Source organism: Hypanus sabinus, chromosome 18, assembly GCF_030144855.1.
Source record: "Hypanus sabinus isolate sHypSab1 chromosome 18, sHypSab1.hap1, whole genome shotgun sequence".
Lineage (NCBI taxonomy): Eukaryota > Metazoa > Chordata > Chondrichthyes > Myliobatiformes > Dasyatidae > Hypanus > Hypanus sabinus.
The window spans coordinates 65,736,508-65,760,539 of record NC_082723.1 but is presented as its reverse complement, the minus strand read 5'-3'; the positions used below and the strand labels follow the sequence as shown (position 1 = coordinate 65,760,539).

The window sequence follows — 24,032 nt, the reverse complement described above, 5'->3', positions numbered from 1 at the left end:
GGGAGATGTTGAGATATGGATGACCACTGGGGGTGTGGGGAGATGTTGAGTCTGGATGACCACTGGGGGTGTGGGGAGATGTTGAGGTATGGATGACCACGGGGGGTGTGGGGAGATGTTGAGTCTGGATGACCACGGGGGGTGTGGGGAGATGTTGAGTCTGGATGACCACGGGGTGTGTGGGGAGATGTTGAGGTGTGGATGACCACTGGGGGTGTGGGGAGATGTTGAGGTATGGATGACCACTGGGTGTGTGGGGAGATGTTGAGTCTGGATGACCACTGGGGGTGTGGGGAGATATTGAGTCTGGATGACCACTGGGGGTGTGGGGAGATGTTGAGTCTGGATGACCACTGGGGGTGTGGGCAGATGTTGAGGTGTGGATGACCACTGGGGGTGTGGGGAGATGTTGAGGTATGGATGACCACTGGGGGTGTGGGGAGATGTTGAGTCTGGATGACCACTGGGTGTGTGGGGAGATGTAGAGTCTGGATGACCACTGGGGGTGTGGGCAGATGTTGAGGTATGGATGACCACTGGGGGTGCGGGCAGATGTTGAGGTATGGATAACCACTGGGGGTGTGGGCAGATGTTGAGGTATGGATGACCACTGTGGGTGTGGGGAGATGTTGAGTCTGGATGACCACTGGGGGTGTGGGGAGATGTTGAGTCTGGATGACTACAGGGGGTGTGGGGAGATGTTGAGGTGTGGATGACCACTGGGTGTGTGGGCAGATGTTGAGGTATGGATGACCACTGGGTGTGTGGGGAGATGTTGAGTCTGGATGACCACAGGGGGTGTGGGGAGATGTTGAGGTATGGATGACCACTGGGGGTGTGGGGAGATGTTGAGGTGTGGATGACCACTGGGTGTGTGGGGAGATGTTGAGTCTGGATGACCACTGGGGGTGTGGGGAGATGTTGAGGTATGGATGACCACTGGGGGTGTGGGGAGATGTTGAGTCTGGATGACCACTGGGGGTGTGGGGAGATGTTGAGGTATGGATGACCACTGGGGGTGTGGGGAGATGTTGAGGTGTGGATGACCACTGGGGGTGTGGGGAGATGTTGAGGTGTGGATGACCACTGGGTGTGTGGGGAGATGTTGAGTCTGGATGACCACTGGGGGTGTGGGGAGATGTTGAGGTGTGGATGACCACTGGGGGTGTGGGGAGATGTTGAGGTGTGGATGACCACTGGGGGTGTGGGCAGATGTTGAGGTATGGATGACCACTGGGGGTGTGGGGAGATGTTGAGGTGTGGATGACCACTGGGGGTGTGGGGAGATGTTGAGGTGTGGATGACCATGGGGGGTGTGGGGAGATGTTGAGGTATGGATGACCACGGGGGGTGTGGGGAGATGTTGAGGTGTGGATGACCACGGGGGGTGTGGGGAGATGTTGAGTCTGGATGACCACTGGGGGTGTGGGGAGATGTTGAGGTGTGGATGACCACTGGGGGTGTGGGGAGATGTTGAGTCTGGATGACCACTGGGGGTGTGAGGAGATGTTGAGTCTGGATGAACCCTGGAAGTGTGGGTGTCCCCTGGATGTGCAGGGTGTCGTTGTGGTGTTGGATGACTCTGGGGGTGTAGGGGTTCTGAGATCGTTCTGGAACGCAAGTCATGTTCCCTGCCTCCACAGGGGAGTTGATGGATGGTCGCCGAGGCCTGGTCCCTTCAAACTTTGTGGCCTTGCTGCAGGACGAGGACCTGCTCACCCACCCTGCGGACATAGAGCTGGATAGTAACCTGCCAAACTCTGACATGAACCATGTGGACCTCCATCTCCACAGTGACCCCGCGCCGCCGAACGTCAAAGCGGACGGGTCGTTGCTGAATCAACCCCCGGTGCAGATGTATAACAACAGCCCAGGGGTGCTGGACGTCAGCATCGATGAGATCGGCGAAGACATCGTGCCTTATCCCCGGAAGATTAGCCTGATTAAACAACTGGGCAGGACGGTGATCGTTGGCTGGGAGCCAGCGTCTGTGCCCTCCAGTTGGGGGACCGTACTTAGCTACAATGTCCTGGTCGACAAAGAGGTGCGGACTAACATCCCCGCAGGAGGCAGGACTAAGGCGCTAATCGAGAAACTCAACCTAGCCAACTTCACCTACCGCATCTCCGTCCAGAGCGTGACGGACCGTGGCACCTCAGATGAGCTAAGGTGCACTCTGCTGGTGGGCAAGGACGTGTGCGTGGCCCCCTCCCACCTGAGGGTTGACAACATCTCGCAGACGACAGCCGAGGTCTCCTGGCAGCCCAGCAACAGTAACTACAGCCACACCATCTTCCTCAATGGGGAGGAGTTCGACGTGGTCGGGGCCGCCAGCTACAAGTACCAGTTCTTCAACCTGCGGCCCTGCATGACGTGCACCGTGAAGGCAGTGGCCGAACCTCACCAGGTGCCCTGGCAGCTGCCCCTCGAACAGCGTCAGCACCGCGAGGGCACCGTGGAATTCTGCACCCTGCCCACAGGTACGACACGCGTCCCCCACCCTCCCATGCATTGACCATCAAGGATAAACATACGGAAAGGTGCCAGAAAAGGGCCAGTGACGTCGTGAAGGATCCCACCCACCCAACTCATGGACTGTTTGTCCCACTCCCATCAGGGAGGAGGCTGTGTAGCATCCACACCAGGACCACCAGACTCAAAAAACGTTTCCCCAAGCAGTAAGGCTGATCAACACCTCCACCCACTAACCCACCCCTCCACACCCCCAGCACCACTACTTTATCATTTCCTGTCAGAGTTGCCTAACGTACAGACACTCCTGTGTCCAGCATCACTTTATGGACATACAGTCAATCTCCATATATAAGCAATCTTATGCATTTTATATTTATTGTGCTGTTTTATTATTGTGTTCTTTATCTTATCGTGTTTTTTGTGCTGCATCAGATCCACAGTAATAATTATTATGCCCTCCTTTACACTTGTGAACTGGAAATGACGTTAAACAATCTTGATGTGAATTTTGACACCTCCTCACTGGCTCAGGGGGTAGCCCACCTGCACAGTCCCGGGGAGATCCCATTCACTGCCCCAAGATTGGGGAACCTTTGGAACTGGACCTGATCACCCAGGTTACTGGGGAAGATTTCCAAGAGATGACCTTTTGTTAATTTTGACTCCAAATGTCTCCTGACTCCGACCACAGCCATCCTCTCACCCTGACCATGGCTGACCCCTGACCCTGAACATGACCCCTCCCAGTGCCCACCCAGTGATGCTGTCCTCAACTACCAGACTCTCAGGTGAGGAACAACAGCCTTTTTAACAACTCTCCATTTCACTGTGATTCAGCCCAGAGGTCACACGGGTTTTAGTGAAAAACGCTGCTCTACCGGCGGTCACAGCTGCATTTCCATAGCACCCCTCACCCAGTGAAACTCTCCCATGTTGCTTCACAGCACATTAATAAGAACAGACGCTTCCCTTCCACAAGGGAATTCCTGCAAGGGAGCAGGCTTTGGGCGTGGCTTCTATCCCTCAGTGGGGTTGTGATGGGGTTTGGAGTGGTTGGGTTTTGGTGGGATTGGAGTGCAGTGGATGGGGTGACTTTGGGTGGTGTTGAAGTGGAGTGGGTGGGGTTGGGCAGGGGAAGGAGTGGAGTGGGGGGGTTGGAAGAGGAGTGGGTGGGTTGGATGGGGGTTGGAGTGGAGTGGTTGGGTTTTGGTGGGATTGGAGTGCAGTGGATGGGGTGACTTTGGGTGGTGTTGAAGTGGAGTGGGTGGGGTTGGGCAGGGGAAGGAGTGGAGTGGGGGGGTTGGAAGAGGAGTGGGTGGGTTGGATGGGGGTTGGAGTGGAGTGGTTGGGTTTTGGTGGGATTGGAGTGCAGTGGATGGGGTGACTTTGGGTGGTGTTGAAGTGGAGTGGGTGGGGTTGGGCAGGGGAAGGAGTGGAGTGGGGGGGTTGGAAGAGGAGTGGGTGGGTTGGATGGGGGTTGGAGTGGAGTGGTTGGGTTTTGGTGGGATTGGAGTGCAGTGGATGGGGTGACTTTGGGTGGTGTTGAAGTGGAGTGGCTGGGTTGGATGGGGGTTGGAGTGGAGTGGTTGGGTTTTGGTGGGATTGGAGTGCAGTGGATGGGGTGACTTTGGGTGGTGTTGAAGTGGAGTGGGTGGGTTGGATGGGGGTTGGAGTGGAGTGGTTGGGTTTTGGTGGGATTGGAGTGCAGTGGATGGGGTGACTTTGGGTGGTGTTGAAGTGGAGTGGGTGGGGTTGGGCAGGGGAAGGAGTGGAGTGGGTGGGGTTTGGAGAGGAGTGGGTGGGTTGGGTGGTGTTTGGAGAGGAGTGGTTGGGTTTTGGTGGGATTGGAGTGCAGTGGATGGGGTGACTTTGGGTGGTGTTGAAGTGGAGTGGGTGGGGTTGGGCAGGGGAAGGAGTGGAGTGGGGGGGTTGGAAGAGGAGTGGGTGGGTTGGATGGGGGTTGGAGTGGAGTGGTTGGGTTTTGGTGGGATTGGAGTGCAGTGGATGGGGTGACTTTGGGTGGTGTTGAAGTGGAGTGGGTGGGGTTGGGCAGGGGAAGGAGTGGAGTGGGGGGTTGGAAGAGGAGTGGGTGGGTTGGATGGGGGTTGGAGTGGAGTGGTTGGGTTTTGGTGGGATTGGAGTGCAGTGGATGGGGTGACTTTGGGTGGTGTTGAAGTGGAGTGGGTGGGGTTGGGCAGGGGAAGGAGTGGAGTGGGGGGGGTTGGAAGAGGAGTGGGTGGGTTGGATGGGGTTGGAGTGGAGTGGTTGGGTTTTGGTGGGATTGGAGTGCAGTGGATGGGGTGACTTTGGGTGGTGTTGAAGTGGAGTGGGTGGGTTGGATGGGGGTTGGAGTGGAGTGGTTGGGTTTTGGTGGGATTGGAGTGCAGTGGATGGGGTGACTTTGGGTGGTGTTGAAGTGGAGTGGGTGGGGTTGGGCAGGGGAAGGAGTGGAGTGGGTGGGGTTTGGAGAGGAGTGGGTGGGTTGGGTGGTGTTTGGAGAGGAGTGGTTGGGTTTTGGTGGGATTGGAGTGCAGTGGATGGGGTGACTTTGGGTGGTGTTGAAGTGGAGTGGGTGGGGTTGGGCAGGGGAAGGAGTGGAGTGGGTGGGGTTTGGAGAGGAGTGGGTGGGTTGGGTGGTGTTTGGAGAGGAGTGGTTGGGTTTTGGTGGGATTGGAGTGCAGTGGATGGGGTGACTTTGGGTGGTGTTGAAGTGGAGTGGGTGGGGTTGGGCAGGGGAAGGAGTGGAGTGGGGGGGTTGGAAGAGGAGTGGGTGGGTTGGATGGGGGTTGGAGTGGAGTGGTTGGGTTTTGGTGGGATTGGAGTGCAGTGGATGGGGTGACTTTGGGTGGTGTTGAAGTGGAGTGGGTGGGGTTGGGCAGGGGAAGGAGTGGAGTGGGGGGTTGGAAGAGGAGTGGGTGGGTTGGATGGGGGTTGGAGTGGAGTGGTTGGGTTTTGGTGGGATTGGAGTGCAGTGGATGGGGTGACTTTGGGTGGTGTTGAAGTGGAGTGGGTGGGGTTGGGCAGGGGAAGGAGTGGAGTGGGGGGGTTGGAAGAGGAGTGGGTGGGTTGGATGGGGTTGGAGTGGAGTGGTTGGGTTTTGGTGGGATTGGAGTGCAGTGGATGGGGTGACTTTGGGTGGTGTTGAAGTGGAGTGGGTGGGTTGGATGGGGGTTGGAGTGGAGTGGTTGGGTTTTGGTGGGATTGGAGTGCAGTGGATGGGGTGACTTTGGGTGGTGTTGAAGTGGAGTGGGTGGGGTTGGGCAGGGGAAGGAGTGGAGTGGGTGGGGTTTGGAGAGGAGTGGGTGGGTTGGGTGGTGTTTGGAGAGGAGTGGTTGGGTTTTGGTGGGATTGGAGTGCAGTGGATGGGGTGACTTTGGGTGGTGTTGAAGTGGAGTGGGTGGGGTTGGGCAGGGGAAGGAGTGGAGTGGGTGGGGTTTGGAGAGGAGTGGGTGGGTTTTGGTGGGATTGGAGTGCAGTGGATGGGGTGACTTTGGGTGGTGTTGAAGTGGAGTGGGTGGGGTTGGGCAGGGGAAGGAGTGGAGTGGGTGGGGTTTGGAGAGGAGTGGGTGGGTTTTGGTGGGATTGGAGTGCAGTGGATGGGGTGACTTTGGGTGGTGTTGAAGTGGAGTGGGTGGGGTTGGGCAGGGGAAGGAGTGGAGTGGGTGGGGGTTGGAGTGGAGTGGGAAGGGGTTTGGTGGGGGCAGAGGTGCATTGGGTCATGTTAGGTGGGGCTTGGATCGCTGATGATGCAGGCTTGAATGGAAGGTGTTGTAAGGGGTTTGGAGTGGAGTGAGTGGGGTAGGGTTGAAGTGGTGTTAGAATGTGTTGGAGTGTAGTAGTTGAGGTTGGATGGGGGTTGGAGTGGAGTGGTTGGGTTTTGGTGGGATTGGAGTGGAGTGGATGGGGTGACATTGGGTGGTGTTGAAGTGGAGTGGGTGGGATTGGGTGGGGTTTGGAGATGAGTGGGTGGGTTTGGAGTGGAGTGAGTGGGGTAGGGTTGAAGAGGTGTTAGGTCGTGTTGGAGTGGAGTGGTTGAGGTTGGATGGGGGTTGGAGTGCAGTGGGTCACGTTGGTGGGGTTTGGATTGGAGGTGGTTGAGTAGGTGGAGATGAGGATTGTGGTCAGGATTGGGATGGGGTCTGGGGTTGTCGGTGGGGTTGAGATAGCTCAGCATAGTGTCTTGGGATTGTGGTCTTCGTTGGATTGGGTTTAGTAGTAGGGTTGGTGTTGGTCCAGGGTTCAGGTTGATGGTATGATGGGATGGAGATTGTGGACAGGGTTGGGTTTGAGGTTCAGTGTGTAGTGCTTTGGGTTTGGTATGGAGTTGGAGGTTGAAAGTGAGACAGTCAGTGTAGTGGCGGGGGTTGTGGTCAGGGTTGGATTTGGAGTTGAGGGTGTGACAGATCAGTTTTGGGGTTGTTGGTGGGTTTGAGATGAGTGGATGGGGATTGTGGTCAAGATTGGAATTGGGTGTGGTTCAGAGTGTAGTGAGTGGGGTAGGTGTGCCATGGAGTGGAGTTTGGCAGGAGGTTTGATTATGGTTCAGATTTGGGGTTGAGGGTGGAGTTGGTTTGGTGAATGGTCAGACATCGAGTTGAGTTTGGCGTTGAGGGGTGGTGTAGTGAATGGGTGTTGTATTCGGGATCAGGTTTGGATGGTCAGGATTGGTGTTTGGTTTGGGACTGAGGGTGTGGTGCATCAGAGTGTAGTGAATGGGGTAGGTGGGCCAGTTTTAGAGTTGAGGGTAGAGTAGACTTGACGCTGGCTCAGGGTTGGGTTTGAGTTTGAGGGTGGGATTCGGATGACCCTCTGTAGTAGATGGGGTTTGCGGTCAGGATTGGGGGTTATCCTGTTCAGTAACCCCTGACTTCTGTGCTCAGGACCCCCTGCACCCCCTCAGGATGTGACAGTGCAGGTTGGCATGACCCCAGGAACCCTGCAGATTAACTGGAAGCCCCCTCCCCTCACCTCAACGGGGACCTCCAATGGAGCCCGAGTCACCGGCTACAGCGTCTGCGCCAAGGGCCAGAAGGTAAACCCCGGATGCTCCGTTCAGGAGAGGGGCGTCCCCGGGTTGGGAGGGGATGGGATGGGGAGAGGGGTAGATGAACAGGGTGGGGATGTCCAACACTGAGGATATTCTCAGCTCAAGATATTTCCTCACCAACCTCTTTACATTCCCCACTTGAATCCTCCCTGCCTCTCCATTCCTGCCCCTCTCCGCCATTTCCTTGCACCCATCCCACCCGTCTCCCCGCTTCTGCACCTCTCCATCTTCTCACACCCATCTCCCCTGCACTGCGATTGCTCACACCATTTTCTCACTCCCCCTCTGCCCCCATCTCCCCCATTTCCACGTGATTGCCTCTTCCCATCATGCTGATTGCTTTGGGGGTCTCTGCCTGGGAATGTTGCTGTTTTTGTGTTGTGACCCCAGGTTGCAGAAGTGAAGATGGCCACGGCAGAGAGCGTCATCGTAGATTACCTGCGGATACAGAACTTGGAGACCAGGGAGATCATTGTGCGGACGGTGTCGGCACAGGGAGAGTCCGAGGACTCGTGTGCTGCTGCGATCCCGGCCGAGCTGCTGGGGTCTTGCCTGCCTCGCGCCCCCGCCAGACCCCAGCCGCCACCGAGTGCCAAAGTGCCCGATACCAAAGAGCAGCCACTAGGCCCAGTGCCGCAGAGCGATGGGCCATGGGAGCCAGTGCCCACCCCACCTCAGCTCCACAGATCATCGTTGGAGCCCACTGTGCCCGGCTACGCCAACCGGAGCGGCAGTGCCAGGTCACCGTCACCGCAGAGAATCCTGCCGCAGCCCCAGGGAGCACCGATCTCAAACAGCATGGCAAAAGCGATGGCTCGAGAGGCGGCCGAGCGCATCACAGAGAGCAACAAGGTGAACCCCTCTCCTTACTCACACCACACACTGACCGTACCCCATTCTCTAAAGGGTAACCCTTCCTGTGTCTGTGGTTAGGCCCAAATTAAATGTTGACCAATGTGAGGAGCAGAGACTGTGTACCTGATGAATATTTGCTCATTCCCTGGGTTCCAATGCCTCGATTCGGCCCATCCCTGCCACACCACAGCTGTCCGGCACCTTCAAGACTTCGTAAGACATAGGAGCAGAATAAGCCATTGAATCATGGCTGATCCTTTTTTACCTCCACCTCAGCCCCACTCCTGGCCTTCTCCCCGTAACCTTTGATGCCACGGCCAGTCAAGAACCCATCAATCTCTACTTTAAATGGATCCAGTGACCTGGCTTCCACAGCTGCTTGTGGTAACAAATTCCACAAATTCACCACCCTCTGGCAAAAGAAATTTCTCTGCATCTCTGGTTTAAATAGATGCCCCTCTATCCTGAGGCTGTGCCCTCTTGTCCTAGACTCCATGGGAAACATCCTTTCCACATCTATTCTGTCTAGGTCTTTCAACATTCAAAAGGTTTCAATGAGATCCCCCTCTTGTCCTTCTAAATTCCAGCGAGTACAGGCCCAGAGCCATCAAACATTCCTCACATGATAACCCTTTCACTCCCAAAATCCTCCTTGTGAACATCTTCTGGACCCCCTCCAATACCAGCACATCTTTTCTTAGACAAGGAGCCCAAAACTGTTCACAATACTCAAGGTGAGGCCTCACCATTGCCTCATAAAGCTTCAGTGTTATATCCCTGCTCTTGTATTCTAGACCTCTTGAAATGAATGCTAACATTGCATTTGCCTTCCTCACCACCGACTCAACCTGCAAGTTAACTCACTTGAAAAGAATTTTCCATGTGTTACTTCAGAACCCTTTGTATTTGTCCTTTGTTTTGGTGAGGCAGTGAAGAAAAGTTAAAGATTATATTTAATTAACATAACATGAGAAATAGGAGCAGGAGTAGGCCATCTGGCCCATCGAGCCTGCTCTGCCATTCAATAAGATCATGGCTGATCTGACCATGAACTCATCTCCACCTACCTGCCTTTTCCCCATAATCCTTAATTCCTCTACTGTACAAAAATCCATCCAACTTTGTTTTAAATATATTTTCTGAGGCAGCCTCCACTGCTTCATTGGGCAGAGAATTCCACAGATTCACCGCTCCCTGGGAAAAGCGGTTCCTCCTCATCTCTGTCCTAAATCTACTCCCCCAAATCTTGAGGCTACGTCCCTTAGTTCTAGTCTCACCTACCAGTGCAAACAACTTTCCTGCCTCTATCTTATCTATCCCTTTCATAACTTTATATGTTTCTACAAGATCCCCTCTCATTCGTACAGTGAGATATGTCGTTTGTGCCAATGACCAACGCAGTCCGAGGATGTGCCAAGGGCAGCCCACATGTCACTGTGCCTCCGATGCCAATGTACCATTTCCCCAACACACTAATCCTAACGTGGGCATCTTGACCCTGGTGCTTGCTGGTGATGAGCTCTCTGCCTGCGACTGACCATTCGGCCCATCATTTTCAGGCTGAGAAAAGGAGCGCATTCAGCCAGAGGAGCAACACCTTCCAGCAGGAGAACTCAGACGAGGAGGAGGAGGAGGATTACGATGCCCACAGCATCAAGAGGCCCGGTGCGTCCGTGGACGAGTTTCTGAGGCGTTCTGAGCTGGGCAGACAGGTGAGTGCTCGCAGATCATTTCAGATCCTTTCCTTCCATAGGTGTCGGAGACCCTGCAGCTGCTGAAGACCCGAAATAGAGTGAAAAAATATGCAGGGAAAACACTCGGCGGGTCAGGTAGCAGCCGCGGAGAAAGAGTGTGAAAACAGAGATTCTGCAGATGCTGGAAATCTTGAGCAACAAACACAAAATGCTGGAGGAACTCAACAGGTCGGGCAGCACCTGTGGAAATTAATAAACAGTCAACATATCGGGCTGGGACCTTTCACCAAGCTCTGTTCTTACTCTGCTGGCATGGACTTGCCGAGTTCCTTCAGAATTTTGTGTGTGTTTCATTGTATTTCCAGCATTTGCAGAATCTCTTGTATTTATGGCCTGGATGGTTGGGGGCGGGGGGAGTATCCCTGATGCCTGATGATAGATGCTGCTTTCTTATTTGTTGAGATACAGCACGGAACAGGCCCTGCCAGCCCCTCGATCCACATTGCCCAGCAATCCCCCAGTTTAAGGCTAACCAAACTGGTGTTTGAATGCCAAGCCGTGATGTAACCAGTTAGAACATTCTCCGTTACAGATGTTTGCGAGAGTTTTTGGTGACATGGCAAATCTACTCAAGCTTCTAAGAAAGAAGATGGCTTCTTTCTGCTGGCCCACGCAGTAGGTGCTGGTCCCAGGATTTCCCGAGCTGGTCTCTCCCCATGTTTATTTATTTAGAGATACAGTGTAGAACAGGCCCTTCTGGCCCACCGACATGTGCTACCCAGTGCCTACCTATTTAATCCCTGGTCTAACCACGGGACAATTTACAATGATCAGTTAATCTACAAACCGGTGTGACTTTGGAGAGAGTTCACCAAAATGATTCCGGCATCGTCATACAAGGAGAGCTTGCTGGCTCTGAGCCTCTACTCACTGGAGTTCCAGGGAATGAGGGGTGACCTTACTGAAACCCAGCAAACGCTGAAATGCCTCAATAGAGTGAATGTGAAAAGGGTTTTTCCTATGGTGGAAAGTCTTAAGACCTCAGTATAGAGGGGCGTCCTTTTAGAACGGAGAGGAGGAGGAATTTCTTTAGCCAGAGGGTGGTGAATCTGTGCAATTCATTGCCACTGGAGGCTGTCTTTGGGTATATTTAAGGCAGCGGTTGATAGATTTTTGATTAGTCAGGAAGAAGGCAGGAGACCGGGACTGAGAGGGAAATGGATCAGCCATGATGAAATGGCAGAGCAGACTCGATGGGCCAAATGGCCTAATTCTGCTCCTGTACCTCGTGGTCTTGTGGAAAAGCTGTTGCACTGGGGCAGTTCCGGCCTCTCGATCTCAGAACTACAGGTCCAGTGGCATGACTAGTCATCACAACTGGAGTCTTCCTTGGTCCATGGGAGGAAACCCATGCAGTAATGAGGAGGAGCACACAAACTTTCTTATAGAGGATGCAGGAATAAAACTTTGGAATCTGACACCCTGAGCTGTAACAGCACCTTGCCCAATGCTGAGGAACCTGGGGCGTGTTGGACATCACGATGCGGGGGGTGGGCGATTGATGCACCCCTGTGAACCGTCACTCTCCTGCTTCTCGTTTGTCGGCAGCACTATGGGCACGCAGACAGCTACCACTCGGAGAGCAGTCGGGGATCTGACCTTTCCGACATCATGGAGGAGGACGAGGAGGAGCTCTACTCGGAGATGCTGTTGGATGAGGGTGGTAGGAGAAGGCACAGTGCGACTTCACACACCGCCCTGAAGGTAAGCCCAGCCCACGCGAGGCCGTGCGCCAACCCGGCCCGTCGCCGACAGCGGTTCGGAGCCCAGAACCACCGGGCTGCACGCCCACCGCACCCCTGCTGTGCCCTCGGGCCGCGGAAGTAGACACACCCGTCAGGCAGCACCCAAGGAGAGAGAAGCAGAAACCACGTCTCAGGCTGAACACCCTTCAGCAGAGCCCAGGCAAAGAAGCTGTCAGTTTAGCTGACAGAGACGTTGGAGGGGGAACAGTGGGTGGGATGCAGGTGAAAGGGTGCCCAGTAAAACGGGCAGTGAGACCCCCTACCCAGTCCGACCCCACCAGATCGCCCAGTCCCCAGTGGGCACTGCTGAGGTGCACAGTCCAATCCCATGAGATCGTCCAATCCCCAATCAGTACTGCCGTGGTTCACAGTCCAATGCCACAAGATCACCCAGTGTCGGGACCTCCCCCATTTCCCGGGGTCCCGGAGTGCAGCCGGCCCGGTGACTCCGGGCTTTGGGTGGGCGCTCGGCTCCCTCCTGTCTTGTTACCATCCGCTTGCTTTGTGCTAACACATTGGTCTGCCTGCCTCATTCAACAGCCGGGAGTGGTGGGGAGGGGGTCGTGGGGGGTCTGGTGGGTGGGTGTTTGTGTCCAGCTCGCAACCCTCAGTGTTTCAGTAGCGTCTCAGCTATGACCTTATTGTTTAACAGACTGCCCGTGTGAAGCATGCTGCCTCCTGGCCGGGGCGGGCTGTAGGCTCTCCCTCCCCACCACCGGCCCCGGAAACTAACTCTTGTCTTTATTTTCTTTTCTTCATTCACTGTTTCCCGCGCTCTCGATTGCTGTTTAACCACCGCTTGTAGCTGTGCTGTGAGAGTGAGATTGTCGGCGGGGCTCAGACTGGCGCCGCCCCACACGCCAACAAACTCCGCATTATTCCCGAGGAAGCGGGCAGGCAGCTGACCCTCCACCCGGCGCCAGGGGGGCAGCGGCGAGACCCCGAGCCGGAGCGGAGACCCCGGGCCCGGTCCGCCTCCAGCGTGGCTCACCTGCTGTGGGAGGACGAGTGGCGGAGGAGCTCGGACGGCGGCCTGGACTGTGGGGGCCGGCGGGAGGCGCCCGGACCCGCAGCCCGTCAGCAGCGCAGCCCAGGCGCCTGTGGGACCCCCGCCCAGATCCGGCGCCGAGCCTCCCTGCAGAGGCAGGTCAGCGTGGAAGAGGATTCCTTCAGTGAGGGCGCTTCGGACGGAAGGGGCACGTCGGCGGCAGCCGGTACCTGTAGAGATGTCGCAGGACGGCAGAAGCAGTCTGGCCGGATGGCGAAATTACCAACAAGTAACACTAGTAAACCAAATCCAAATGCAGTTACTGTTTGTGTCCTGAGGGACAAAGAGAGACCGCTGGTGTGTGGACTATAAATCCTCTTCCACCTGCTTGCCAATCAGTCTCATTAATTACCCCTTCACGGTTTCGTCCGCTTCTTTTTTACCTTTCCTCTACAGCCTGTCTCTTGGTTAATTTCTGTCTGCCTGGCTCCATCAGTGACAGAAACATTTTGTGACCGCTTTTCGTTTGCTTTGCTCAGGACCTCGTCCTCCCAGGGTTTATTTCTGCGCATCGCTGCTACCCTTGGTTTGACCAGCCCCCCCTCCCCCCCGTAGACTAGAATTTTGCCCAAGTAGACTTTTCTTTTCGTTTCTTCGCCGTGGAGCAGGTTGCCGGCGTCCCCAATCACACCCCCCTCTTCTGTGTGGCTTTCTTACCCCCTCAGATGCTCGGCAACTCCTCGGGGTCGTGCCGCCTGTCGGACAGGATGGACCACGCAGGCCGGAGGGCTTCGCATGGCGGTACTGGTCAGCGGGCCAGACCGATGACAGTGCCTTCCATAGGTGAGTGAGGGGCAAATAGGCATCCACACTTCCCTCTGCCAGCAATCTCAAAGACCCAGACGGTATAGGCCCTTCAGCCATCGATACTGCGATAACCCACTCCAAGATCAACCTACATAACCCTCCATTTTTCTAACATCCACGTGCCTCTCCGCGAGTTTCTTAGCTATCCATATAAATGTACAAATACCCGGCACGGGAGCACAGCGCTTTACGGTACAGGCGACCCAGGTTCAATTCCCGTCGCTGCCTGTAAGGACTTTGAATATTCTTCCCGTGACCGTGTGGGTAGGTTAATCGGTGTTTAGGCTTGGATTAAATTGGGGAGCTGCTCAGAGGGTAGGCTGAGGGGTTGGGGGGGGGGGCTTTACCACACTGTATCTCAATAAATAAAGTATTTACCTCTGCACCACCCCTGGCAGTGCATTCCGCTCTGTGTTAAGAACACCTACCTCTGACATCTCTCCCCCCCCCCACCCCCACTTCCCTCCAATCAACTTAAAACTTTTCCAAGATTCAAAGTACATTTATTATGAAAGTACGTTACAGAATACAGCCCTGAGATTCAGCCTCCCTCAGGCGGCCACGGAACAAAGAAACACCATGGAACCTATCAAGAAAACATCCAACACCCAACAGGCAAAAAAAAAACCGCGCAAGCGTCAAAAGATGAACGAAAAATACACAGAATATAAAACATCAAGCCACAGAGTCCTTGAAACAGTCTAGCAAGGTCTAGTTTAGTTCATTTCCACCCTGGGAAAAAGCCTTTGGCTGTTCACGCGATTGATGACGCTTGTCGTCTTGTACACCTCTATCAAGTCACCTTTCACCCTCCTTCGGTGCAAAGAGAAACGCCTTAGATTGCTCAGCCTCTCCACATAAGGCGTGCTCTCTAATTCAGGCAGCACTCTGGTAAATCTCCTCTGCACCTTCTTTAAAGATTCCGTATCCTTCTTGTAGTGAGACGACCAGAACTGAACACAACACTCCAAGTGTGGTCTAAGCAGTTTTATAGAGCCGCGGTACCTCATGGCTTGAACTCAATCCCCGACCAGTGGAGGCCAACACACCATATTGCCATCTTAATTGCCCTATCAACTTACACAGCAACTGATGGAGGTGGATCCCAGAATCCTACCATTAACCCTGCGCTCAAACTGACAAATCACTTCACACTTCTCCGGATTGAGCTCCATCTGCCACATTCAACCCAGCTCTGCAACCTTCCACCTCAGGGGTTCCCAGCTATTTCCGAGTCATGGACCCCTACCATTAACCAAGGAGACCGTGGACCCGTTCTACACTACCCCACAATATCACCAACCATTACACTTCCACTTCCTCATCCAAACCATTTATAAAAATCAGGAAGAGCAGGGGTTCCAGGACAGATCCGTGAGCAACATCACTGGTCACTGAGCTCCAGGCAGAATATACTCCATCTACTACCACCCTCTGCCTCCTGTGGACATGCCAATTCCGAATCCACTCGGCCAAGTTTCCCTGGATCCCATGCTTCCTGACCTTATGAATGGGGAAACTTGTCAGACACCCTACCCACCCAATCCAAAGACACAACAGCTACTGCTCTATCCTTATCCATTTGCTTCCTCACTTTCTCAAAAAAGTCAGTCAGACTTGTGAGGCTGCCCCGAGTAAAATGCTGGTAAATCCTGTCTCTAAAAACCTTCCCCCAATAGTTCTTCCTTCAGTTGAATGGTCCTCGAATCAGGATCTCGTTTAATATCACCAGCATATGTCATGAGATTTGTTGTCTTTGTGGCAGCTACACATAATAATAGAAGAAACTGTGAGTTACAGTATATATATAGAATTAAATAAGTAATGGAAAAAAAATAAAAAAAAGTGGTGAGGTAGTGTTCATGGGTTCACTGTCCATTCAGAAATCTGATGGCAGAGGGGAAGAAGCTGTTCCTGAATCATTGAGTGTGTGTCTTCAGGCTCCTGTACCTCCCCCTGATGGTAACAATGAGAAGGGAGAACGTCCTGGGTGATGGAGGTCCGTAATGATGGATGCTGCCTTTTTGAGGCATCGCTCCTTGAAGATGTCCTGGATACTATGGAGGCTCGTGCCCATGATGGAGCCGATTTGAGTTTACAACTCCCTGCAGCTTATTTCGATCCTGTGTAGTAGCCACCCCCTCAGCCAGTTAGAATGCTCTCCATGGTACATCTGTAGAAATTTACAAGTGTTTTAGGTGACATACCAAAGCTCCTCGGACTCCCAATGAAATATAGTCACTGTCTTGCTTTCTTTATGGCTGCAGAGATGTTGGCACCCAGGAACTTAAAATGACTCACTTTCTCCACTTCTGATCCCTCTTTGAGAACTGGTGAGAGTTCCCTCGTCTTATCCTTTCTAAAGTCCACAATCAGTTCTTTGGTCTTACTGCTGTTGAATACAAGGTTGTTGCTGCGACACCACTCAACTAGCTGGTATATCTCACTCCTGTACGCCCTCTCGTCACCATCTGAGATTCTGTCAGCAAAATTATACATGGCATTTGAGCTATTCCTGGGCACAGCCATGGGTGCAGAGAGAGCAGAGCAGCGGGTAAGCACATATCCCTGAGGTATAGTCGCTGTCATGCCTTCTTGTAACTGCATCAATATGTTGGGCCAGGATAGATCCTCAGAGATATTGAAACCCAGGAGCCTGAATCTGCTCACCCTTTCCACTTTTGGTGGAGGACTTGTGTGTGTTCCCTCGACTTCCCTTCCCTGAAGTCCACAATCGGGAGTCATGGACTTGGAGGAGTTCCCCGGAGAAGGGAGACAGGCCAGTGTACGGGTGGGGGAGGGGGGGCAGTCTGACCTCACGACTGCCTCACAGCTCTCCCTCTGCCTCCTGCAGAGATCACGGTGGACAGTAACAGCGAGGGCGGCCGCTCACGCTCGGGGAGTGAAAGCGCCATCTCCCCCTCCCGAGAGGATGCTTATTACCGCCACGTCACAGGGAGGAGGAAGTGGCCGCACCAACGCAGCACTGCCCCGGAGAGTCGCTACAGTGAGTACCTGCAATACAGTTCCGGTGGGGGGAGCGGCAGGGGATGGTTATGGGTCATGGATGGATGGGTGGGTGGGTTGGGGGTGAATGGGGTATCCAGGGAGGGGTAGCACTTTTGGTAAAGGGGCTTGTTGTGTCCACTCTGGGGCAGTTCACTCACCTTTGGTCCCCACCGGACACTCAGCTCTCACCTGTGGCTCCAAGGAGCTGTTTGCATGGGACAGCGGCCGCACCCCGGTACACCGTTTCGACAGGTGGGGGTTGGCAGTGAGCTTCACACCCCAGTGAGACAGGGACATGCCTGTCCTAGCGTGAGAAGTCAGATCCAGACCTGTAGCGAGATCCGAGGGCTCTGCAGTGTTTCATGGAGAGCAAAGGGCACCCTCTGCACCCGAAGGAAGACCCCAGTTATGATGGTTATTCATACCACTGGATCTGCACTGCTGAGATCGAGAGGCCGGAACTGCCCCAGTGCAACAGCTTTTCCACAAGACCACGAGGTACAGGAGCAGAATTAGGCCATTTGGCCCATCGAGTCTGCTCCGCCATTTCATCATGGCCGATCCATTTCCCTCTCAGCCCTAATCTCCTGTCTTCTCCCTGACTAATCAAAAATCTATCAATCTCTGCCTTAAGTATACTCTATGACCTGGCCTCCACAGCTGCCCGTGGCAGTGAATTCCACAGATTCACCACTCTCTGGTGAATCCCTCGTCATTGCCCTGGCCTCCACAGCTGCCCGTGGCAGTGAATTCCACAGATTCACCACTCTCTGGTGAATCCCTCGTCATTGCCATTCTGAAAGGACAACTTTCTATCCTGAGTCTGTGTCCTCTGGTCTCAGACTCCCCACCATCCTCTCCACATCCACTCCATCGAGGCCTTTCACCGTTCGATAGGTTTCAGTGAGGTCACACTGATTTCTCAGAATTCTAGCGAACGCAAGCCCAGAGCTGTCAAACACTCTCCTTTCCACTTTACTAACTCTCCCACACGTCTCCCGTCATCGGTAGGTGCAACAGACCACCGGCCATGGGTGGCATTAATGAGGTAAGAAGGAATGTAGGAGGTTGATTGAGATGAGATATTTGATAGGCAGAGGCAGGTGGGAGGTCGAGGTGGTAGGTAGGCTTCAGGAGGGGGAGAAGACGTGGGGGGAATTTGACTTGGTTCCCTCCTGGCCCCATGTTGAGCTGATCTGTCTGTCTAGACAAGCTCTTTCATGAGCTGTTCGGAATTATGTTTATTATCGCTGACATATGCCCCTCTTTTTCAATTCCTCCCTCTGGCCTCATACCTTTTCTCCTCACCTGCCTATCACCTCCCTCTGGTGACCCTCCTCCTTCCCTTTCACCTATGGTCCACTCTCCTCTCCTATCAGATTCTTTCTTCTCCATCCCTTTTCCACCAATCACCTCCCAGCTTCTTACTTCATCCCCCCCCCCCCCACACCAACCTGGCTTCACCAATACCCCTTCTGTCTTGTCCTCTTCCCCCTCTCCCCAGCTTCTTATTCTGGCATCTTCCCCTTCCCTTTCCAGTTCTGATGAAGGGTCTCAGCCCAAAACATCAACTGTTTACTCCCCTCCATAGGTGCTACCTGGCCTGCTGAGCTCCCCAGCATTTTAGACCAGTGGTCATCAACTGTTTTTGCACCGCAGACCAGTTTAATATTGACAATATTCTTGCGGACCGGCTGAAGGTGGGGTGGGGGTGTTAATCACAACCAGAATATAGGTGATAAGTCAACTATAAGTGGCTAATACACTTAATTTTGTTTCTAAAAGGTTTTATCTAACAAATTTAATATTAAACACAAAACACTTATTTTTCTCGCATGAATATAGTGATAAGTCACTTATAAGTCAATAGCACCATAACATTTTAAATAACATTTGGATATTAAACACACAGCACATATTTTCCTCATATGAACATATAAAATCATTGCAACACACCAATATCGCTGAATCAGTGGGAGCCCTGGGTTTGTTTCCCTGCAACAAGACAGTCCCATCGAGGGGTGATGGGACACAGCGATACTCGAAGGTGGGTTCCTTATGTCCAGTCTATTCCGCAGTTTAGTTTTTGTTGACTTCATTGCAGAAAAGCCCGCTTCGCAGAGATATGATGTTGGAAATGGAAGCAGTGTTTTCAGTGCTTTCATGGCTATCTCAGGATATTCAGCCTTGACTTTGATCCAGAATGCAGGCAGAGATGCTATGTCAAACATACTTTTCAGTCCACTGTCATTTGCAAGCTCGAGGAGTTGATCTTCTCAAGTCAAGTCAACTTTTATTGTCATTTTGACCATAACTGCTGGTACAATACACAGTAAAAACGAGACAATGTTTTTCAGGACCGTGGTGTTACATGACACAGTACAAAAACTAGATTGAACTACATACAAAAAAAACACAGAAAAAATCTACACTAGACTACATACCTACCCAGGACTGCATAAAGTGTTCAAAACAGTGCAGGCATTACAATAAATAATAAACAGGACAATAGGGCAGTAAGGTGTCAGTCCAGGCTCTGGGTATTGAGGAGTCTGATAGCTTGGGAGAAGAAACTGTTACATAGTCTGGTCGTGAGAGCCCAAATGCTTTGGTGCCTTTTCCCAGATGGCAGGAGGGAGAAGAGATTGTATGAGGGGTGCATGGGGTCCTTCATAATGCTGTTTCCTTTGCGGATGCAGCGTGTAGTGTAAATGTCCGTGATGGCAGGAAGAGAGACAACGTCACTCAATACGCTGTTAAGAACAGGTGACATTTTTCGGCTAGCTAGCATTTCCCTGTGTATGACACAGTGTGTAGACTGGCATTCAGGAGCAACCTCTTTGACTCGGGAAGTAAAAACAGACAGCCGTCCAGTCATAGCTGCAGCCCCGTCTGTGCATATTCCAACACAGAATGACCAGTCTAGTTTGCCTGACATGTAGTCATTCAAAGACTTGAATAGTTCTGCCCCGGTTGTGTTATTTGGCAGCGGCAGTGTGCACAACATATCCTCATGCACATCGTCTTGAAATATATATCGCACATAAACCAGCAGTACTGCTTTGTTGTCGACATCGGTAGACTCATCGATCTGGATAGCATACCATGGTGACTCATTAAGCCGTTTCAACAGCTGTGCTTCGATGTCCTCCGCTACGTCGTCGATTCTCCTTGAATCTGTGGTACATGCTGAAAGAGAAACCTGTGCCATCTTGATAGCTGCAGCTTCTCCCAACAGTTCACGGCATATGTCCTTGGCAGCAGGCAGAATCAACTCTTCACCAATCGTGAAAGGCTGCTTAGCCTTAGCAATACGGCTAGCCACTAAGTACACGCTCTCAGAGCAGCAGCATTTGTGGAGGTGGTGGCTCCCAGCACTTGCTTCTGTCTCGCTTGCTCACGTTTTTCCTGCTCAAAAAACTCAACGTGTTTGTCTTTAAGTTCAGGGTGCTTGGACGCAAGGTGCCGAAGCAGTTTTGAGGGCTTCATTGCCTCATTAGACAGCTTCTCTCCACATATCACACACAGGGGGCTTGGAGCGTGTGGGTCACTGGTCACATTAAAGCCATATTTTATGTACGACTCATCGTACTTTCTTTTTTTTTTGCAGTCTTGGCCTTAGCATTATCATCATCGTTAGGTCTTTTATGTCCCCTACCACCTCTTCCAAAGAAACTCAAGCAACGTTTCACTGAACACCTATGCTCGGTCCGCCAGAGAAAGCAGGATCTCCCAGTGGCCACACATTTTAATTCCACGTCCCATTCCCATTCTGATATGTCTATCCATGGCCTTCTCTACTGTCAAAATGAAGCCAAACTCAGGTTGGAGGAACAACACCTTATATACCAGCTGGGTAGCCTCCAACCTGATGGCATGAACATTGACTTCTCTAACTTCTGTTAATGCCCCTCCTCCCCTTCTTACCCCATCCCTGACATATTTAGTTGTTTGTTTTTTTTCTCTCTCTCTGCCCATCACTCTGCCTGTTCTCCATCTCCCTCTGGTGCCCCCCCCCCCTTCTTCCTCCTGAGGTCTCCCGTCCCATGATCCTTTCCCTTCTCCAGCTCTGTATCATTTTCGCCAATCACCTTTCCAGCTCTTAGCTTCATTCCACCTCCTCCGGTCTTTTCCTATCATTTCGCATTTCCCCCTTCCCCCCACTACTTTCAAATCTCTTACTATCTCTCCTTTCAGTTAGTCCTGATGAAGGGTCTCGGCCCGAAACATCGACAGTGCTTCTCCTATAGATGCTGCCTGTCCTGCTGTGTTCCACCAGCATTTTGAGTGTGTTGTTTGTTTTTTTACTCATTGAGTAGTTGTGGGTAAATGACTGACTGATGACCTTGCGTGCATTCAGGTTCAACAGTGGGCGTGACAGGGAATGAGGAAAGGTGCAGCTGACTCATATCGTTTCATATCGCCAAATCATATCGTTTCCTTGCGGCCCGGTAGCGCATGCTTTCCGGCCCAGTACCAGACCACGGCCCGGTGGTTGGGGACCACTGTTTTAGACCATAAGATATAGGAACAGAAGTAGGCCATTCAGCCCATCCAGTCTGCTCCGCCATTCAATCATTATTCCAGTTATTCCCCACTCCCCTGCCTCCTCCCCATACCCCTTGATGCCCTGGCTAATCAAGAACCTATCTATCTCCACCTTACGTACACCCAATGACTTGGCCTCCACAGCCACTCGTGGCAACAGATTTTGCAGATTTACCAAAGTAAATCTGACTAAAGTAATTTCTCTGCATCTCTGTTCTAAATGGATATCCTTCAATCCCGAAGTCCTGCGCTCTTGTCCTAGACACCCCTGCCATTGGAAATAACTTTGCCATATCTAATCTGTTCAGGCCTTTCAACATTTGGAATGTTCCTATGAGATCCCCTCACATTCTCCTGAACTCCAGGGAATACAGCCCAAGAGCTGCCAGACGTTCCTCATACAGTAATCCTTTCATTCCTGGAATCATTCTCGTGAATCTTCTCTGAACCCTCTCCAATGTCAGTATACCCTTTCTGAAATAAGGAGCCCAAAACTGCACACAATACTCCAAGTGTGGTCTCATGAGTGTCTTATAGATGCTCAACATCACATCCCTGCTCTTATATTCTTTACCTCCAGAAATGAATGTCAACATTGCATTTGCCTCCTTCACCACTGACTCAAACTGGAGATTAACCCTTAGGGTATCCTGCACAAGTACTCCCAAGTCCCTTTGCATCTCTGCAATTTGAATTCTCTCCCCATCTAAATAATAGTCTACCCATTTATTTCTTCCACCGAAGTGCATAACCATACTCTTTCCAACATTGTATTTCATTTGCCACTTCTTTGCCCATTCCCCTAAACTATCTAAGTCTCTCTGCAGGCTCTCTGTTTCCTCAACACTACCCGCACCTCCACCTATCTTTGTATCAACAGCAAATTTAGCCACCTATCCATTAATCCCATAGTCCAAATCATTGACATACATCATAAAAAGCAGTGGTCCCAACGCTGACCGCTGTGGAACTCCACTGGTAACCGGAAGCCAGACAGAATAAGATCCCTTTATTCTCACTCCCTGTTTTCTGCCAATCAGCCAATGCTCCACCCATGCTAGTAACTTCCCTGTAATTCCATGGGATCTTATCTTGCTAAGCAGCCTCATGTGCAGCACCTTGCCAAAGGCCTTCCGAAAATCCAAGTACACCACATCTCCTTTGTCTACCCTGCTTGTAATTACCTCAAAGAATTGCAGTAGGTTAGTCAGGCAGGATTTTCCTTTCAGGAAACCATGCTGACTTTGGCCTATCTTGTCATGTGCCTCCAGGTACTCTGGAATCTTATCCCTAATAATTGATTCCAACAACTTCCCAACTACTGATGTCCGGCTAACAGGTCTATAGTTTCCTTTCTGCTGCCTCCCACCCTTCTTAAATAGAGGAGTAACATTGGCGATTTTCCAGTCATGTGGTACAAGGCCAGAATCTACCAATTCTTGAAAGATCATTGTTAACGCCTCAGCAATCTCTCCAGCTACTTCCTTCAGAACCCGAGGGTGCGTCCCATCAGGTCCAGGAGATTTATCCACCCTCAGACCATTAAGCTTCCCGAGTACCTTCTCAGTCATAATTTTCCCTGACACTCTTCAATGTCTAGTATACTGCAGATGTTTTCCACTGTGAAGACTGATGCAAAATACACATTTGGTTCCTCTTCTATCTCTGCATCTCTCATCAAAATATCTCCAGTGTCATTTTGTATTGGTCCTATATCTACCCTCAACTCTCTTTTACCCTTTATATATTTTAAAAAGTTTTTAGTATCTTCTTCGATATTAATCGCCAGCTTCCTTTCTAAATTCATCTTTTCCTTCCTAAAGACCTTCTTAGTTTCCTTCTGTAAGTTTTTAAAAGCTTCCTGATCCTCTATCTTCCCACTGGCTTTGGCTTCCTGTATGCCCTCTCTTTTGCTTTTACTTTGGCTCTGACTTCACTAGTCAGCCACGGTAGTGTCCTTCCATTCGAAAATGGCTTCTTATTTGGGATATATCTGTCTTGCACTTCCCTCATTTTTCACAGAAACTCCAGCCATTGCTGCTCTGCTGTCCTTCCCGCTAGTGTCCCTTTCCAGTCAACCTTGGCCAGTTCCCCTCTCATGCTACTGTAATTTCCTTTATTCTACTGAAATACCAACACATTGGATTTTAATTTTTCCTTCTCAAACTTCATTGTGAACCTGACCATATTGTGATCACTGTTCCCTAAGGGTTCCTTAACCTTAAGTTCTCCTATCACCTCTGGATCATTGCACAACACCCAATCAGGCACAGCCAATCCCTAGTGGGCTCAACAACAAGCTGTTCTAAAAAGCCATCCCTTAGGCATTCTACAAATTCTCTCTCTTGAGGTCCAGTACTGGCCTGGTTTTCCCAATCCACTTTCATGTTAAAATCCCGAATGATTATCATGACTTTGCCCGTCTGACATGCCTTTTCTATCTCCTGCTGTAATTTGTAATCCACGTCCCGGCTGCTGTTCGGAGGCCTGTATACATCTGCCATTAGGGTCCTTTAACCCTTGCCATTTCTTAACTCAACCCATAGAGACTCCACACCTTCCGATCCTTCGTCATCCCTTTCTAATGATTTCATATTATTTCTTATACAGAGAGCCACACCACCCCTCTGCCCACTAACCTATCTTTCCAATACACCGTATATACTTGGACGTTCAGCTCCCAATGCCAGCCATCCTTTAGCCAAGTTTCAGAGATGGCCACAACGTCATACTTGCCAATCTGT

The 24,032-nt window shown here is 51.9% G+C and overlaps 1 protein-coding gene across 11 annotated transcripts in view; it reads left to right on the top strand.

Moving 5' to 3' along the window:
* Positions 1-24,032, top strand: part of rimbp2b (RIMS binding protein 2b) — a 239,296-nt gene that overhangs the window by 163,364 nt on the left and 51,900 nt on the right. For 10 of the 11 annotated variants that reach the window (XM_059994581.1, XM_059994576.1, XM_059994574.1 and 7 more), the window contains 7 exons: positions 1,644-2,480; positions 7,356-7,507; positions 7,913-8,374; positions 9,937-10,089; positions 11,680-11,835; positions 13,590-13,707; positions 16,565-16,738. In XM_059994581.1, coding sequence (XP_059850564.1) covers positions 1,644-2,480; positions 7,356-7,507; positions 7,913-8,374; positions 9,937-10,089; positions 11,680-11,835; positions 13,590-13,707; positions 16,565-16,738 — 2,052 coding nt within the window. The remainder of the gene's footprint in view (positions 1-1,643; positions 2,481-7,355; positions 7,508-7,912; positions 8,375-9,936; positions 10,090-11,679; positions 11,836-13,589; positions 13,708-16,564; positions 16,739-24,032) is intronic. The other variant, XM_059994579.1, reaches the window with a different exon arrangement.